The 18339-nt window shown below is 42.2% G+C and overlaps 1 protein-coding gene across 1 annotated transcript in view; it reads right to left on the reverse strand.

Moving 5' to 3' along the window:
• The window catches only part of LOC145406304 (putative glutamate receptor), a 39806-nt gene extending 37848 nt beyond the window's left edge, over nucleotides 1–1958 (reverse strand). The window contains exon 1 of the mRNA XM_080277468.1: nucleotides 1873–1958. Within this exon, the coding sequence (XP_080133594.1) occupies nucleotides 1873–1958 (86 nt within the window). The remainder of the gene's footprint in view (nucleotides 1–1872) is intronic.
• Nucleotides 1959–18339: the final 16381 nt, after the last annotated feature.

Here is an 18339-nt window from a genome sequence, read left to right on the forward strand (position 1 = left end):
TAACACTACTTTATTATACTCATGCTCGCAAAGCGAATTCGGGTATTGCAATTTACTGGACAAGAGAGAGAGAGAGAGAGAGAGAGAGAGAGAGAGAGAGAGAGAGAGAGAGAGAGAGAGAGAGAGAGAACACTTTTATAATTATATCCAGTTTAGAGGGAGAGCCAAGGGTTTTTTTGTTTATTTTTTCAAACAATAGGCCAGAGGTTAGATCACAGCACTGAGTCACATTTCACATCGCAACGTCTTCTTGAGTAGTTTATATTTTATTTAAAGGAAACGTGGACAAAGTCTTGAAGATAAGGGAAGAAAGAATTGGGTCATTTTGTGAAGACTTAGTCAAAGGTGAAGGTGACAGGGCAGGGTGTTTCTGTGTATTAAGAGTACGTTGCTTCTGTGAATCAAGAAAATGACTAAAATATTTTTGATGTGATCTGAGCCAAACTTAGTGTCAGGGTTGAGGATTAGCCAAGGCGTTGATCCACAATATTTGTGAATAAGAGATCAAAGGTCAAGGTCATATGGCAAGACTAACGTAAAAAGATTTTATCGGACTTGCCCCCATCTTCTTAGAAGGGTTCTGGGAAGGCAAGAATAAGGAGACTCTATGGTACCTTGGAAATAAGTCAAAGGTCAAGGACACAAGGAAAGGTCATATATCAAGGTCACAGAACAGGTCAACATAGACAGTTTTTATCTCATTTGGACCAAACCAAGTGAACTAGCTGTGGGTCAGGGAAGAATGAACCAATTAGCTTGCCCGGACGGAGTTCGGGAAGGTATTGTTTTTGGTCATTTGTTTCTTTTTTTGTTAGCTTCATTAAGGAAAAACATCTGAATGAAATTACATGAAACTTTCAGGACATGTGCGCACTGGTCCCAGAAGAAAGTGACTGAAATTTGGAGGTAAATGAGTGACCCTGAAAGATCAAAATCAGGTTCACGGTTTTTCAGAGGGCTAACTTGGAACCGGTTGAAGATGAAGATATTTACTACTATGAACATATAGGAACTCGTAACATGTTCTTTCATTTAGCAGCAAGGCCTTTGACCTTGAGTGGCCATGAATGGTCAAACTCAAGGTCATGATATGCAGGGGGCTATGACTCGAAACTGGATGAAGATAAAGATATATACTATTGTCAACATATAGGAAGTCTCATGTAGGTTTTGAACTGGTACCATGACCTTTGACTGTAAGTGACCTTGAAAGGTCAAACTCAAGGTCACCGATGTTCAGGGGGTTATAACTCGAAACTCGCTGAAGATAGACATTTACTATTATCAAGATATAGAAAGTCTCAGATGGGCTTTTATTTGGCACCATGGCCTTTCACCGTGAATAACCTTGAAAGGTCAAATGCAAGATCAAGGATTTTCCGAGGGCGTAACTTGTAAACATTTGTGCCATTAAATTAAATTATAATTGTGCACTACACTGACGCTACATGGTAGTACCTTTTCAGTATATAACAGCAATAAAACAGCTGCTGTCGGGCGAGGTTTGTTGTGCCTGGCACCACTTGTTCGACTTTGCGAACAATCAGTCATAGATCAAGGTCACAGGAAAATGTCAAATGATGGGCCCTTCGTCCAACTGGTGGGAGCAGGTGTTGCACCCTCTCAGTGCTCCTTCTAGTTTTATAATTATTGTTAGACTAGAGAGCCGTAGCGCGTAGATCACAACACATTCCAACCCGAGAACTCTACCAACATGTATGGTGATAATATTTTTAATAAAAGCTGCATATAAAATTTCAGCAAAATAAGATGACAATATAATTCAGCATCTGACTGAACACACACACACACACACACACACACACACACACACACACACACTTACACACACGCACACACACACACACGCACCTGAACTTAAGCTTCTGTGCCAGTGTGTGCAGCAGGTTGCCAATGGGTCCGGTTACGTCGTAGGTGCCATCATCGCGTGCTGACATGTAGGTCCAAGGCACCCACTGCAAGGGAGGGGAGAGGGAGAGAAGGAAGGGGGAGAAAGGAAGGGGTAAAGAGGGACAAGGTAAGGGGAACATGGACAGATGAAAGGGGAAAGGGAAACAGGGAGTGTAAAAAGGGAAGCGGGAGAAAGAAATGATGGGGAGGGGGGAAAATGTGAAAGGGAAAATGGAAGGGGATGGGGAGGGGAAAGATCGGGAGGGGGAGAAGGGAGGGGGAAGAAAGGGAGGGAGAGAAGGGAGGGGGATAAAGAAGGTCAGGAAGGGGTGAGAGAAAAGGGAGAGGGATAAGGAAGGTCAAGAAGGGAATGGTGAGGGGGAAGAAGGGGAGGGGGAGTAGGAAAGGGGGATAAAGAAAGGGAAGAAGGGAGTGAGTAGGAGAAGGGAAAGGGGAGTGGGAGATGGAAGCAGGGGACGAGAAGGGAAGGAAGATAAAGATGAAGAAGAGAGAGGAGTATTGGGAGGAAAGAAAGGGGAAAGGGGGCAGGGAGGAAGGAGAGGAGGAGAAGAGAAGTAGACAGGTGGCAGGGATGGAGGAAGGAGGGGAGGGATAAGGAGATGAGTATAAGGGAAGAAGTGATGGGGAGAGAGTGAGAGAGGGGGAAGGAAAAAGGGGAGAGAAGAATGGAAGGAGGGAGGGAAGGAAGAGACGAGGGTGGGGAAGGGCAGGAGGGAGATGGAGGATGAATTCATTGGATATGTTTACCATTCGATTTCATTCACTGTTATCCTCAGGAGAATTGTTTTCAATATTTGAACGTTGATGCAGCTGGCCTCGTGGAAGTAATGAACGTGTTATCTCAAGAGGGTTTCTACCACTTCTTCCTTGATGGTTTCTTGTGCATGTTAATAAGTTGTTCACCTGTATATTAGTTATGTCTTTTGCATTTTGTACCCATTTTCTTGTATGTGGTCATATAATTTTTTGTCTACACACAATTATATGTGAATAAAATATTAGTCATACTAAATAAACTGTAAGGAAAAGGTGCTGGACAGCATCCTGATTCCATAAGAAAAAGAATCTGTCTCTGAATATCAATGAATTATATCACTAAACTTATACATATTATATATTCTCACTGATCCCTGCAAGGTGAGAAATCTGAATAAAACTGTCGAGCATTAGAGAGAATGTATCAATATAGTAGTCGTCAGGTTGAGGGCATTAATGTGGTGACAGCTTCAATTTCTTACAAGCAGAGGGATGGCTATTAACCTTCAGCCCTTGTGCGGTTTCCCAGTGGCGGGTACAACCATTTGGCATTTGTCACGGTAAAATTAATGTCTTTCTTCGGGATTTAGGAATTTATGCTGTATGTTTCATTATATTCTTGCTTCCTACAGACGATAATTCAGATAATGAAGATTTCATTTAGTGAGGAGATTAATGAAAGCTATATCCTTCCACAGTGGCTGGAAAAAACTTTCATTAGCTTTGTAAAAACTGCCAGAAGAAAGCAAGAATCATATATACATCATCGTACTGGATGGGTTAGTAGGGCATATGCCTTTCTCAGATTTTTAAATCTAGTTTTGAAATAAGTACAGTCGAGGTGAAACGTACAACTTTAACTTTTTATCGCCAGCCTTAAGGAATTAGGGCATCTGGCTATAGATGGACAGACTGATAGACAGATCGCCCACCTAGCAAGGCGATGATGTAGTCGCCTGCTGTTTTGTGTGTGTCCGTGTGTCTGTCTGGCTGGTCCCAAAATATCTGAAAATTGAGAGGGAAAATTGTGTCTAAACCATGTAGGCAATATTCTGTGATATGTGGTTTCTTGCTTTTTTTTTTTTTTTTTTTTTTTTTTTTTTTTTTTTGCGAAGCTCTAATGAAATCCCTCTGATTGGCAGAGACTTTGCAAGAAAGAATACTGTTTTACTTTTCCTTTATCGCTCACCATTTTTCACCGAACCCTCATAGAAGAGGACGGCTATTTAAAGTATAACTATTAGAAATTCTTCAAATGCCTGTTTTACTCAATGACCTTCACCAACATAATACCCCTGCCTTAGGGCTTACGAATGCAAGCGTGATACCTAACTTAGTAAGAGTAAACAGCGAAATCCCAAGACTTTTTTTTTTTCTGCTAAGCTGCGATGATATCTCTGACTTTCAGAGGATTACTGATTTTTTTTTTTTTGGGGGGGGGAGGGGTGATACGCAGTGGTGGGCGAATGCTTTGGTTTTTATTTCTTTTCTTTTCTTTTACATTCTTCCTCAGCCGAAGGATGTTTGTGGTGTTACGTTACCCTTCCATAATTTTCTTGTGTGACAGGGAGGAATGTAATGGATGCATTGGACTATAACAGTAGGTCAACTTTTGTCGCGGGGTGAACATTTACAGACAGTAATTTTGAATCATTTTTAAAATCAAGTAGGTATACATCTTTTACGTATGATCAAGAAAGTTCTGCTTGACTCCAAAAATGGCAACTCTGAGTTTGAAAGTAATTTTTCACTGCCTCGTTATGCATTGTAATGAAGTGGATCAATATTTATGTCCGCAGCAATCTATCTATCTATCTATTGCCAGACGCCTCAAACCCGTTCGGGATGGCCACAAACAAATCGCCTCCACTTTCCCTGCCCCCCGCCATTTCACTGCCCTGCTCCCAACTCACACCCCCCTCTCTCATATACCTCTCCACCCCATCCCTCCATCTTATCCTCGGCCTCCCCCTCCCTCTCCCCCCTCCACCTCACTCACATACACTCTCCTCGTCAGTCTCTCACCCTCCATCCTCTCCACGTGGCCAAACCACCTCAGTGTGTTCCTCCTAATGCTTCCTATCAAATCCACATCCACACCACAACGCTCCTTTATATCCTCATTTGTCAGCCTGTCTCTCCATGTGACTCCACAAGCTCGTCTTAAATAACTCATTTCCACTGCTCTCACTCTTGACTTGTGTCCTTCCAACAACGTCCAAGCTTCACTTCCATACGTTAGAGTTGGTATCACAATACTGTCATGTAGTAACTTTATGAATTCCGTGCTCACTTCCCTGTTTCTTATCAATGCTTTCAAGGAACCAGCAACTTTTCTCCCTTGATGTACCCTTTCAAGCACTTCACCCTCCAAACTTCGAACCTTACCCATCACACTACCCAAGTACTTAAACGTACTCACATTTTCCATTTCTTCACCATCCAACCTCATTATACATTCACTGACTTCACCTCTCTCAGTGACCATCACTTTACTCTTCCCTGCATTCACCTTTAGATTCCGTTTCTCAAACACTCTCCCAAACTCATCCACCAAGCCTTGCAGCTCCCCTTCGTCATCATTCAACAACACAGTATCATCTGCAAACAACAGTACAGGGAGTTTCCAAACACTACCCTCTCTCACCAGGACCACTCCAACATCCATTGCCCTACCTTCTACCTCTTTAATTACCCCATCCATGTACAGATTGAACAACCATGGAGACATGACACATCCCTGTTTCAACCCAACCTTCAAAGAGAAAAATTCACTCAGTTCACCATCCACACACACTGCAGCCTTAGCACCATCATACATACTCTCTACAGCATTCAACAACTTCCCATCTACTCCATATAGTCTTAATACTTTCCACAATCCTTGTCTATCCACTCTGTCATATGTTTTCTCCAAATCCATGAAAGCCGCATACAGGGTCTTTCCCTTATCTGGAAACTTTTCCACTAAAGATCTAAGAATGAATATCTGATCTACACAACCTCTCCCCTTCCTAAAGCCTCCCTGTTGTTCTCCAACTAATTCCTCTCTTCTTCCCCTAACTCTGTCAATAAGTATCCTACCATACACTTTTCCTATTACACTAAGAAGACAAATGCCCCTATGATTACCACACACTTCTTTTTCCCCTTTTCCTTTGTACAAGGGAATAATTATACCCGACTTCCAATCCTCCGGGACTCTACCTTCCTCCCAGGCCAATCTGCACATCTTCCACATCCATTCTACTACTATCTTTCCCCCATGCTTCAACATTTCACCACACACTTCATCAATTCCTGGGCTTTCCTCAATCTGACTTTCTTCATTGCTTCCACAACTTCTATCCTAAAGATTTCTTCCTGTCTTCTCACCTCCCTCCTTCTCCCAGCCATTCCCCAGCCACTTATACTCGCATTCCTTCTATCCTCTATGTTCAACAATTCCTTAAAGTGTTTTCTCCATCTGCTCACTTTTTCTCCCTTCTCCACTAGTAATCTACTATTTTTATCTTTCACTTCCCTGCTAACTTCACTGCCACCCTGTCTTACTCTCTTCACCTCTTTCCAGAACATTTTCTTACAGTCCCTCCACTTTACACTCAAATTCCTTCCAAAATCCTCATCCACTCTCTTCTTACTCTCTCTTACTAATCTTTTCACCACTCTCTTCATTTCTACATATAACTCTCTCTTCCGCCATTCAACTTCTTCCACGCCCCTATTTCTCATCCATTCATTGTATGCCTTCTTCTTTTGTGCCACAGCCTGTCTCACCTCGTCATTCCACCATGCTGTTCCTTGCACCCCCCTTTCGTCTTCTCTTCACCCCATACACCACATCACATACTGCACATATGTCCGCAGCTGAGGAGAATAAAGGGTAATCAGTCATCATACCTGTTCTCCCGCAATCTTGATGAGGGGCAGCAAGTTATCCATTCTTTGCTCGCTGGGCCTGGGGGAAGGGGACAAAAAAAAAAAAAAAAAAAATAGACATTAATTCCTGTCAAGTACATGTGGGTCATTAAAGCAAACAGTCAGTTTCTAAGCCCCAAACTTCCACTTGAATATGACACAATAGTCGATGTCATGTCCAAGTCCTCAGCTGTACAGCTTGTTAAACAAGGATTATGGAAATAAACGTTGTCAACGACTCAGCAGGTCTGACTGGCCCGAGAAGCGGGAAAACACACACACACACACAAACACACACACATGAGAGTAAAGGAAAGCAAATTGCAACATCCCTATTGATCATTTCATTCTAATGACATTTAAAATAATTGTCAGTACCACCAGATAATGTTATTCAAACTACGAGATATTTCCTAGGTCCGAATGCAAGAATGAGACTTGAACCGGACTTGGGGCTTGAGTCGGCCTTGAGACAAGCGCGCCAAAAATCTACGTGCAGAAACACGGCTTAGGCCTCTCACAGGCTGAGCCGGTGCTCTCAAGTTCAAGCCGCCTCTGAGTGGGCTTGAGTCTGGTTTGAATGTTAAGGACCTGTTAATGAAAGGTTTTGTGGTGTACTTTGCTTTTAACACAGTGAATAATTTATTAAATACCCTCAGCGCAACAAAAGACCGTCACTGCATAAGGTTCTTAGGAAAATGAATATGATATCTACACTAATTACTTGCCTTTCAAAGAGATTCATAGCCCACGTTTTGTACATTGTCAAAATTTTGCTTGATTAATTTTCCTTTGTTTGATATTACAAATGATGCCGCCAATGACTTGTGATGTTCATATTTTGTATTTTGACAGGATCAATTGCTGTACCATAAGCTACTGGACAGGCTACTAGTCTGACGTACCTTTCCTATGTGACTGTAGTTTATAAGTAACCCCAGTATGCATTTTTTTTTATTTTTTTATTTTTTCCAACACCTTGTTCTGGGAAGATGATGTAGTCCTCTGTGGGTAATAATTCTTTGTTCTTTATCACCACTTTCAAAATTATATCGCTGGCTGCACACGTTGGCCACTGATATATATAATTACCATCGCATTTTCAACTCTTATTATGTAAGCTAGTTCCTTTTTACAGCTCTTATTCCATCCACTATGATTTGGATTGCATAAAGAATACTGACTTTATTATCGGCCGCCTTTAAAAGGCAGAGCGATAATATTTTTGCCCATCTGTGTGTGTGTGTGTGTGTGTGTGTGTGTGTGTGTGTGTGTGTGTGTGTATACCTGTTCTCATTATATCTCATGAACGGTTTGAGCTATTAACATGAAGCCTTCAGGGTATCAAGATAAGGCCAAAGTCTTGAAGTTGGTCAACAGCATATTTTGGCGAGCGGTTAACATTCGGCTTCCAAATGCTTTTCTTTTATTTTTATCTGCTCTTCACTGCTGCACTGAGGATGATAATGTAGGCTATGGCTACGCTATACAGTTCAATACTAGGCTTGTTAATAGTGTGAAGATTAAACTGAAGGCTGTTCTTACAAGTGTCCATTATTACTAAAATGATATTGTAGAGCAGGAGCTTATTATGCAAATCTTGCACAACACTTTGCAAGTTGTATAATTAACAGTCACTCCCTGTTGGAAAATCAAAATACATGCTCTTCTCCAGTTGTCATGCAAACCATATTTACGCTGATTTGCATCTCTCCGGACTGCTCTTTCTTCGTAAAAACTAACGTAACCTTTACCATATACGCTATAGTAATGCTCGTATAATTTTTGAATATTAGGATGTGACCTAACCAAACCTTAGTACAGAAAACATCCATGGAAATGATGATAAATGATTACAGAAGTCAGTTTTGTAGTAATAATATTAACAATAAACAACAGCAACAATAATAATAATAATAATAATAATAATTGTGGTATGCAACATCAAACTGCGAGGAGTGAGGTGGATCAGGAGAGAGAGGAGCAGTCAGGGAGTAAGACTGAAAGCTGAGAAGCTGAGGATCAAAGAAATGGCAGATGATTACAGAACCACAGTAGAGGAGGAGTTAGAATCAGTGAACTGGAATGAAATGGATCTGGACAGCCTGTGGAATATACCTGTACAGTATATAGGGATTGCTTAGGAATGCTAAAGTGGTGGGTGATGTGGCAAGAGTAACAACAAAGAGGAAAGGTACGACATGGTGGGATGATGAGGATAAGAAAGCAGTGGAGGAAAAGAGGAAGAAGTGTCTAAAGCGGTTGCAGGACAGGGGTTCAGTTGAAATAAGAATTGAATATATTGACAGCAAGAAGCAAGTAAAGAGACTAGTGAAGAGGAAAAAGGAGGTGAATGATGATCTAGGAAGAAAAATGAATGCAAACTACTCTGAAAATAGAAAGTTATTCTGGAAAGAGGTGTGGGAATGTAGAAGTGAAAGTGGAAAGAAATGTGGTGGTGTGAAGGATGTAGGTGGTAGATTATTAACCCATGGGGATGAAGTAAGGACCAGATGGACAGAATATTTTGAAAGCCTGATGAATGGGAATAGAGACAACAGAGCAGCTGATAGCATGATTGGATTTGTGGGTGTCCGGAGAAGGAATGCAGTGCCAGGAGACGTGACACTCGCACAGGTGGAGAGTGCTGTGAGGTGCTGAAAAATGGGAAAACAGCTGGGGTTGATGAGGGGTATGCAGAGATGATTAACTGTAGTGGAGAGAGTGGAATGAAGTGCCTGTTGGAGATATGTAAGAAGGCATGGATGAGTGAAACTGCCAGCGGAGTGGAAAAAGGCTGTGATTGTAATCCTGTACAAAAATAAAGGTGAGCGACGTGAGTGCAAGAATTATCGTGGCATAAGTTTATTGAGTGTGGTAAGGAAGGTGTATGGAAGAATTATTATAAAGTAAGTTGAGATATCAGAAGTCTTAGTGAGTGATGAACAGGGTGACTTTAGGAATGGCAGAGGATGTGTGAATCAAATATTTGCAGAGACAGATAGCAGAGACGGCTTGTGAGAAGGATCATAAAGTGTTTATGTCATTCATGGATCTGTAAAAAGCATACGACAAAGTGGACAGAGAAGGATTGCGGAAATTTTTGCCCATGTACGGTCTATATAGAGAGCTGCTAGGTGCCGTCAAGAGTTTCTATGATGGTAGTGAAGCATGTGTAAGGGTTAATGGGCATCTAAGTGAATGGTTCACGATCGGTGTGGGCGTGTGACAAAGTTGTGTGATGCACCCATGGTTGTTCGATATATATATATATATATATATATATATATATATATATATATATATATATGTGGATTGGATGATGAGAAAAGTAAAAACACGAGTAATGATGAGGGGCATGGCGTTGGTAATGAATGGTGACGGATGGAATATCTCAAATTTGTTGTATGCCGATGATGCAGTACTGCTTGCAAATACAGGACAAGAACTTGGTACTCGTAGGCACGTGTAGAGTTTTGCTGATGTCTGTGCTCGTCGTGCCTTGAGAATAAATGTAGAAAAGAGTAAAGTTATGGTTATCAAGAGAGAAGGTGACTCCCAGTGCGATGTTACAGTGAATGGGGAGAGACTGGAATTGGTGAGAGCTCTAATATCTGGGTACAGTGACAGAAAAGAGAGGAAAATGTGTAAAAAAAGTGGAAAGTAGAGTGACACAAGGAAGAGAAGTAGCTGGTGCAATGAAGGCCTTGATAAGAAACAGAGGCTTGAGTGTTGCAGCTGCACGAGGCTTACATGAAGGAGTGTTAGTACCAACATTAACATATGGATGTGAGACTATGGTGTGGCATGAAAATGAAAAGTTAAGAGTAAGAGCAGTGGAGACGGGACTGCTGAAGAATGTATGTGGAGTTCAGAGCGTGGATAGGGTACGAAATAATGTGATTCGTGAAAGATGTGGAGTGAGAGTCTGTAGACACCCGAATCGAAGAGAGTGTACTGAGGTGGTATGGTCATGTGGAGAGAATGGAAAAAAATAGATTGGTGAAAAAGGTATATATGAGCGAAACTGAAGGAGGGAGGAGGCGAGGTAGGCCAAAGAGAAGGTGGAGAGATATGGTGGATGAGTGTGTGAGGAAGAGAGGTTTGGAAGTCGGTGAGGCTAGGGAGCTGACAAGAGTTCGAGCTGGGTGGATGAATGTTGTGAGGAGAAGTGCATGATCAGGGATTTGGCACCCCCTTCTAACGTGGCAGCGTCCGGATTGTCTCCTTTGGATATGTTTATGTAAAGCTACAGAAGGTGGTGAATGTTTGTGGCGCATCTGAAAGAGCCAGGATTCCGGGAGCTTGAATGATGATGGAATGGAAGCATGGCCCATTGAATTGGACAATTTTGGACTGTCTGGGCAGTGCTACTCCTCACCCTGCCTTAGGGTGGGAAAGGAGGTCCGGAATGATGATGATGATGATGATGATAATCATCATCATCATCATCATCATCATCATAAAAACAAGAAAAAAAATATAATAATGATCTGAGCCAGACTTTGTGGAGTCAGGCTTGAACTTCGCATCTGCCAATGGCCAAGTCAGCTGGCGGAGCCCAACCTGGGTAAGCCGCGAGCCTGGGCTTGGAACCGTCCCAAGCCCGACATACAAGTTTTGTCTAAGCCTTGTTCTGGCATTTGGCCCATAGAAATAAAGAGTTAGGATATGGCCTTGTCTTTTAATGTTTTAGATGCTGGAGGGAGTCGCCCTCACGTGGTGGCACAGGCATGACTGGACGGAGGAGCTGCTTGGTTATACAAACGTATACATCAGTTCCCTTATTCGTCACCCGATAGGAGGATGGTTGGCTCAGGAAGACCAACATCATCCTACAGCTCACAGGATTCGCGTTTCAGAGACGTTGTTCTTTTTTTTTAATGCGAGGAAGAAGGAACCAAAGGCCATGAGCCCGCAGTAACAGTTCTCTCCAAGAGAAAAACAAAATACAATATAGAGCCAAATTCAAGATCCGATCATTTTGAGATGCCTGGACACACTGCGTTTGAAAGACTGGAGATCATAGGCAGCAGGAAATACAGACAGAGGGAGACAGTTCCAGAGCTGACCTGTTGCATAAATGAAAGACTGGGAGTAACGGTTAACTCTTGCATTAGAGAGTTGGACAGAAAAAGGATGAGAGTTTGCTGCCAGACGGGTGCTACGCGCCCGTCGTAGAGGTGGAGGAATGCAAGCAGACAGTTCAGAGGAGCAGTGACCATTAAAGTAGCGATAGAAAAGAGATAAAGATGCAACAGTGCGGCGAAGAGACAGAGGTTGAAGGGAGTCAGTAAGAGGAGGAGAGTTAATGAGATGAAAAGCCTTTGACTCCACCCTATTGAGAAGAGCTGTATGTGGGGAGCCTCCCCACTCATGAGAGTTGTACTCCACACAGGGGCGGATAAAACCCCTGTATAGAGTCAACAATTGCGCAGGGGTAAAGAAAGAGCGGAGTCGGCTTAGCACACCCAATCTCTTGGAAGCAGATCTTACAAGAGATGTAATATGATCTTTCCAAGACAAGTCCCGAGTAAATGAAACCCCAAGCATGTTCAAGGATGATGCGGATTAAGCTGAATATTATTAAACATTAGTGGGTATACCTGTGGAAGATTTTGTCGGGTTGATACGTGGAAGAACTGAGTCTTAGATGCATTAAAGACAACCATATTATTTTTACCCCAGTCAGAGATACGAGCCAAATCAGACATTAGGTGTGCCACAGCCTCATCCCTTGCTTGTTGAAGTAACTGTTGAGATGGGCGTTGCGGGAACCGAATGGAAAGGTGAAGGGTGGAGTCATCAGCGTATGAGTGGATAGGGTTAGATGTACAGCTTAGAAGATCATTGATGAATAAAAGGAAGAGAGTTGGTGATAGGACAGAGCCCTGAGGAACACCACTGTTGATAGATCTAGGAGAAGAACGATGGCCGTCTACAACAGCGGCTATAGAACGACTAGAAAGGAAGCTAGCGATGAAGGCACAGATAGAAGGATAGAAACCGTAGGAGGGCAGTTTGGAAATTAAAGATTTATGCCAGACTCGATCAAAAGCCTTTGAGATGTCAAGTGCAATGGCAAAGATTTCGCCAAAGTCCCGAAAGGAGGATGACCAGGAGTCTGAAAGGTAGGTGAGAAGATCGCCAGTGGAGCGTCCCTGACGGAACCCATACTGACGATCGGAAAGAAGGTTGTGATAGGAAAGATGCCTTAAAATTTTTCTATTAAGAATTGACTCGAAAACTTTTGAAATACAGGACGTTAAAGCAATTGGACGATAGTTGGAGGGTTGGGAGTGGTCACCCTTCTTTGGGACTGGCTGAATGAGAGCAAACTTCCAGCAAGAAGGAAAGGTACAAGTTGACAGACAAAGGCGAAAGAGTTTGCCTAGGCAGGGTGTAAGCACAGAAGCACAGTTCTTGAGAACAACAGGAGGGACCCCAACAGGCCCATATGCCTTGTTAGTACTGAGGCCAGTGATGGCAGAAAATACATCAACTGAAGAAATTTTAATGTCAGCCATAAGGAAGTCAGAGGGGGGAAGTGATGGAGGAACAGCACCGGAATCGTCTAAGGTAGAATTGGAGGAGAAAGTCTGTGCGAAGAGATCTGCTTTATCAGTAGAAGAAATAGCTACAGAACCATCAGAGTAGAAAAGAGGAGGGAAGGATGATGAGGTAAAGTTGTTAGAAAGATTTTTGGCAAGATGCCAGAAGGAGCGGGAAGAATTCGAGTCGGAGAGTTGAGAGCATTTAGTATGGATAAAATTATTTTTAGTAGAGCGAAGAACAGACTTAGCACGATTCCAGGCAGAAACGTAAAGATGATGTGATTCAGGGGTGGGTTGGCTCCGGTACCTTTTGAAGGCCTTCTCCTTGTTGCGGACAGCATTAGAACAAGCGTGATTAAACCAAGGCTTTCTTGCATTAGTCAAAGGATATGCATTAGAACAAGCGTGATTAAACCAAGGCTTTCTTGCATTAGTCAAAGGATATGAGAAAGGAATGTATGCTTCCATGCCCGAGAGAATAACCTCTGTAATGCGCAAGGCACACTCAGATGGCTCACGGCCATGAAAGCAGTAATCATTCCAGGGAAAATCAAAGTAATGCCTGAGGGCCTCCCACTCCGCGGCTCCAAAATGCCACAGACGACGTTTCCCTGGAGGGTCCACAGGCCGTACCGGAGTGATAGGACAGGTTAAGGTAATAAGGTTGTGATCGGAGGAGCCCAACGGAGAGAAAAGATTAACAGAGTAAGCAGAAGGATCAGTTGTGAGGAAGAGGTCAAGTATGTTGGAGCTCTCTCCAAGGCGGTCAGGGATACGGGTAGGGTGCTGTACAAGCTGCTCTAGGTCATTAAGGATAGAAATGATGTAGGCTTGTTCACCAGGTGGATCTGTGAAAGGAGAGGAGAGCCAAAGGTGGTGGTGAACACTGAAATCTCCAAGAATGGAGATTTCAAAGAAAGGAGAAATGGATAGAATGTGTTCCATCGTAGAAGTAAGATAGTCGAAGAATTTTTGATAGTCAGTAGAATTAGGGGATAAGTAAACAGCACAGATATATTTAGTCAGAGAATGACAGGAAAGCCGAAGCCAGAGTGTGGAGAATTCAGAAGAATCAAGTTCAGGAACACGAGAGCAAGATAAGTCGTTGCATATATATACACAACAGCCACCTTTGACTTTGAAATGAGTATAGAGAAAGTAGGAGGATACAGAAAAGGGTTTGCTGTCAGTTGCCTCAGACAGCTGAGTCTCCGTTAGAAAATGAAGGTGAGGTGTAGAGGAGGAGAGGTGGTGCTCAACAGAGCGAAAGTTAGAGGAAAGGCCGCGAATGTTGCAGAAATGAAGAAGAAGAGAGTCAGACCGTGGTTCCAGGCACCTCGAGTCGTCACCGGGAGAGGGGCAGATGGTGGGGGCATTTATGGTCCCCCCCCCCTGGGGACTCCGAGGCTTGATAAGACGACGCTATTTTTGGTAAATTTTGAATAGGAAGTGTAGTGTGTACTGTGCATGTAGTTTGGTGAAGATAGTTAGAGAAATTTGTACTGGAGAGCATGCTGGCCTACTCTCTGTGTAACTGAGACACTGAAAAAGTTCAGCAAAGGGGGATAGTCAGGAACTAGTCCTGAGGGCTGATGAAACGGGAGCTCCAGCACTCCCTGTCATCAGCTTTCCATCCACCTCGGGAGTACTGCCCTGCTCGACTGGTGCTACAGTCTACTCCTCTTGAGGTTACAACACATCAAACAACTATTACAAATATTATTTTAGGTCCTTCCTATGGATAATAATATTAATAATAATAATAATAATAATGATACTAATAACCAGTAAAGTGCGCTCTGTGAGCGCGTGATGAGCGAGCGTGCGTTCGTACACCCGAAAGCACTAATTCCTCCCTCCCCCCCCGTCCCCTGGTAGCCGGAGTTGCAGCCAGTGAGCGACCGGGCAATCGAACACCACACACCCACCGCCCCTACATCAACCCCAGTTTAAACGTTGTTGGAGATATGTGAAACAGCCAAAGCTGGTGATGTTACAATGTGTCATGATTGTTTTTACAGACAATCAGAACCAGTAGGGGTAGTATATAAAGGTATTTAATCTGTAATACTGTGCTGTTATCCAAATCCTATGAGAAAGGGACGAAAATGAAATATCTACAGTGTCTTGTGTGTTATTGTCGTATATAATACTAACGTCTTATATTATAAAGTTACAAATAAGTATAGTATACTGGATAACGTCTGTTCAAAGATATGATGTCTTTTCTCATCCATTCTGGTTCCCACCTCCACCATCATACTCTCTGGGATCCTGTCTCTACAAAAAGTCTCTTTTACCCTCTCGTCCCCCAGTCCCGCCTTTTGTTAACTAACATAAACTAAGATAATGATGAAATGATCCGTCAGGCATTGATCGAATTAATAATATCATACACTTCCATTTAAAGCACCAACAAATCAATAACATTCAATACTTCGGTATACCTGCCAAATGTTTCAGCCTGTTGTAAGTTGTTACGTGACACACACTGCAAGTTGGACCTTGTGTTACATGGACTTACGGCTGTTTATCGTTAACACAGGTTGTGTGTGGTTTTGGACGTCCATTAATTCATATTAACGTGACAATTTAAGCCTTACATCATAAACACGTAAGGTTTATGTTCCTGTCATTATAGGATGAACGAACCACAAACACTGCTTAAACGAAAATATTCCGACCTCTTGTCACAACAATGACACAATGTCGTTATGTATATGATTGAATGTGAGTCAGTCGTATACATAATGACACTGTGTCACTGTTTTGACAAGAGGTCGGCATATTTTCGTTAAGGAAGAGAGTTTGCGGTTCATCAAAACCGATCCCTAGTTCGTTTGGTTGATCGAATAATGGCAAGAACATAAACCTGACGTGTTTATATGTAAGGCTTAAATTGCCACGCTAATATGAATTAATGGACGTCCAAAACCACACATAACCTGTGTTAACGATACCCAGCGGTATGTCTTCGTAACACAAGGTCCAACTTTTGTAACATTATAATATAGAACGCAAGTATCTAGACAATAACACATAATACATTGTAGGTCTTCTTTTATTTTCGTACCTTTCTCGTATATTGTGAATAACAGCACAGTATTACACATTAAATACTTTATATACTTACCCCTACTGGTTCTGATTGTCTATAAAAACACTCATGACATTGTAACATCACCAGCTTTGGCCGTTCGAGATCTATCCAACAACGCTTACACTGGGTTGGGGTAGGGGCGGTGGGTGTGGGGTGCTCGATCGCCCGGTCGCTCACTGGCCGCAACCCCGGGTACCAGGGGGGTAGGGACTAGTGCTTCCGGGTGTACATACGCCTGTCATCCTAATTTCATCTTGGTGCAAACTTTCAACATTTCTTGTGAGGTAGTTGAGCAATAACAGAAGAATAATTGGACTAAAATGTTTACTTTCTCTCTCTCTGGATGTGCATACACCAAGGCGCCGTAGCATTTACTCGTATCACACGCGCAATGTTCACTTCTCTGCTCCCGACTTGCCATGTCAATCAACGAACTGCGTCGGTAAACGCCTGGCTATTGATCGAACGGTAAAACTAAGAAATGGGGCGATTACCCTTGCTGATTTCATCCTCTAAACAGAGAAAAAGGTTCATGTAAAATTATGAGAGTAATATCAGATATTTAGTTGTTAGGAGTCATGCTAGAAAACTGTTAGAACAAGAAATATTTTTTTAATTCGATTTCATAGTGGAGCATGTCAACTGAAGCCTCTGGTACATTCCCTTGGAAAGCTGGGATTCCAAAGGGTTTCTTTGGTCTCAAGAGTAAATATATAGCTAGAAACAAAATTAATTGAATGTGTCTGCTACCTGCTGAAAGAATCCATTATCTATCCCACATAGAAAAGTTAATAGCCTCTGAAAACCATCACGCTCGGGCCGTGTCGTGTCGGACAGCTTATTTCATAGTAAACATTTGCTACGCTATGCTTGGTCACTTTGTTCGCTGCTCTCGCTCGCTCGTAATAATAATAATAATAATAATAATAATAATAATAATAATGATAATAATAATCTCCAGGTATTAACTAAAAACACGCCATCCAGTTGATGGTGTTAATCCCTTTGGGGCTAATAATTATCATAGGGCAGGGTATAACTATGGCATCTGTTCTGTAATTCAATGACAAGGGTAGCACCGCAGGGAGGAACGCGGGAAGACGCACATGAGTATGACACACACACGAGTACAAAGCAGCATAGGAGTACAAAGACAATGAAGTACAAAGACACGGAGAAAAACAAACACAATGGGTACAAAGACATGCAGGAGTACAAAGACAAAAAGTACAGATACAAAATTGTACAAAGGCAAGTAGGAGTCCACATAGGAGTACAAGGATACTTAGGAATACAAAGGTAAATAAGAGTACTGAGATGTAGCAAACATATAGCAGTAAAATGACACTTAAAGAGTATGACACTTATGAGTACAAAGGCATGCATATAGGAGCAGAAAGACACAAGAGTACACATAATAGTACAAAGACACTCAAGAGTACAAAGGCACTTAAGAGTACAAAGGCACTTAAGAGTACAAATACATAAGAGTAAATATAGAAACAAAGATACTGAAGTACACATAAAAGAACAAAGTCACATAGGAATACATAGACATTTAAGAGTACAAAGAAATATTGGAGTAAACATAAGAGTACATATAAGAGTACAAATAGACATAAGAATACATATGTAAATACAAAGACATAAGTGTACAAACCATACTGTGGTACACAAAGACGTACAAAAAGATGTAGTATCCCTAAGTAAAAATACACAGGGTACAAAGAAAAATAGCAGTACACATAAGGAACAAAGACACGGAGTACGTATATAAGTACAGAGACACAAGAGTACCATAGGAGTACAAAGACCTATATGAGTACGACGAGATATGGGATTACATATGGGAGTACAAACACACATAGGCGTACGAAGTGATATGTAAGGACACAGGAGTACAAACATACATACTAATGCAAAGAAGCACAGGGGTACAAACAGGAGATACAAGAGCCATATGAGTACAAGATATACCGGATGAAAACCCTGCCAAACACCATCTCTTCCCGTTTACTTGATGTGACAGAAACTAATCGTCTCTTGGTAACGTCTCCTCTGCTATTCTATTCCAGCCAA

This window comes from Coenobita brevimanus, chromosome 8, assembly GCF_032717465.1.
Source record: "Coenobita brevimanus isolate Jiangsu-jjx chromosome 8, ASM3271746v2, whole genome shotgun sequence".
Lineage (NCBI taxonomy): Eukaryota > Metazoa > Arthropoda > Malacostraca > Decapoda > Coenobitidae > Coenobita > Coenobita brevimanus.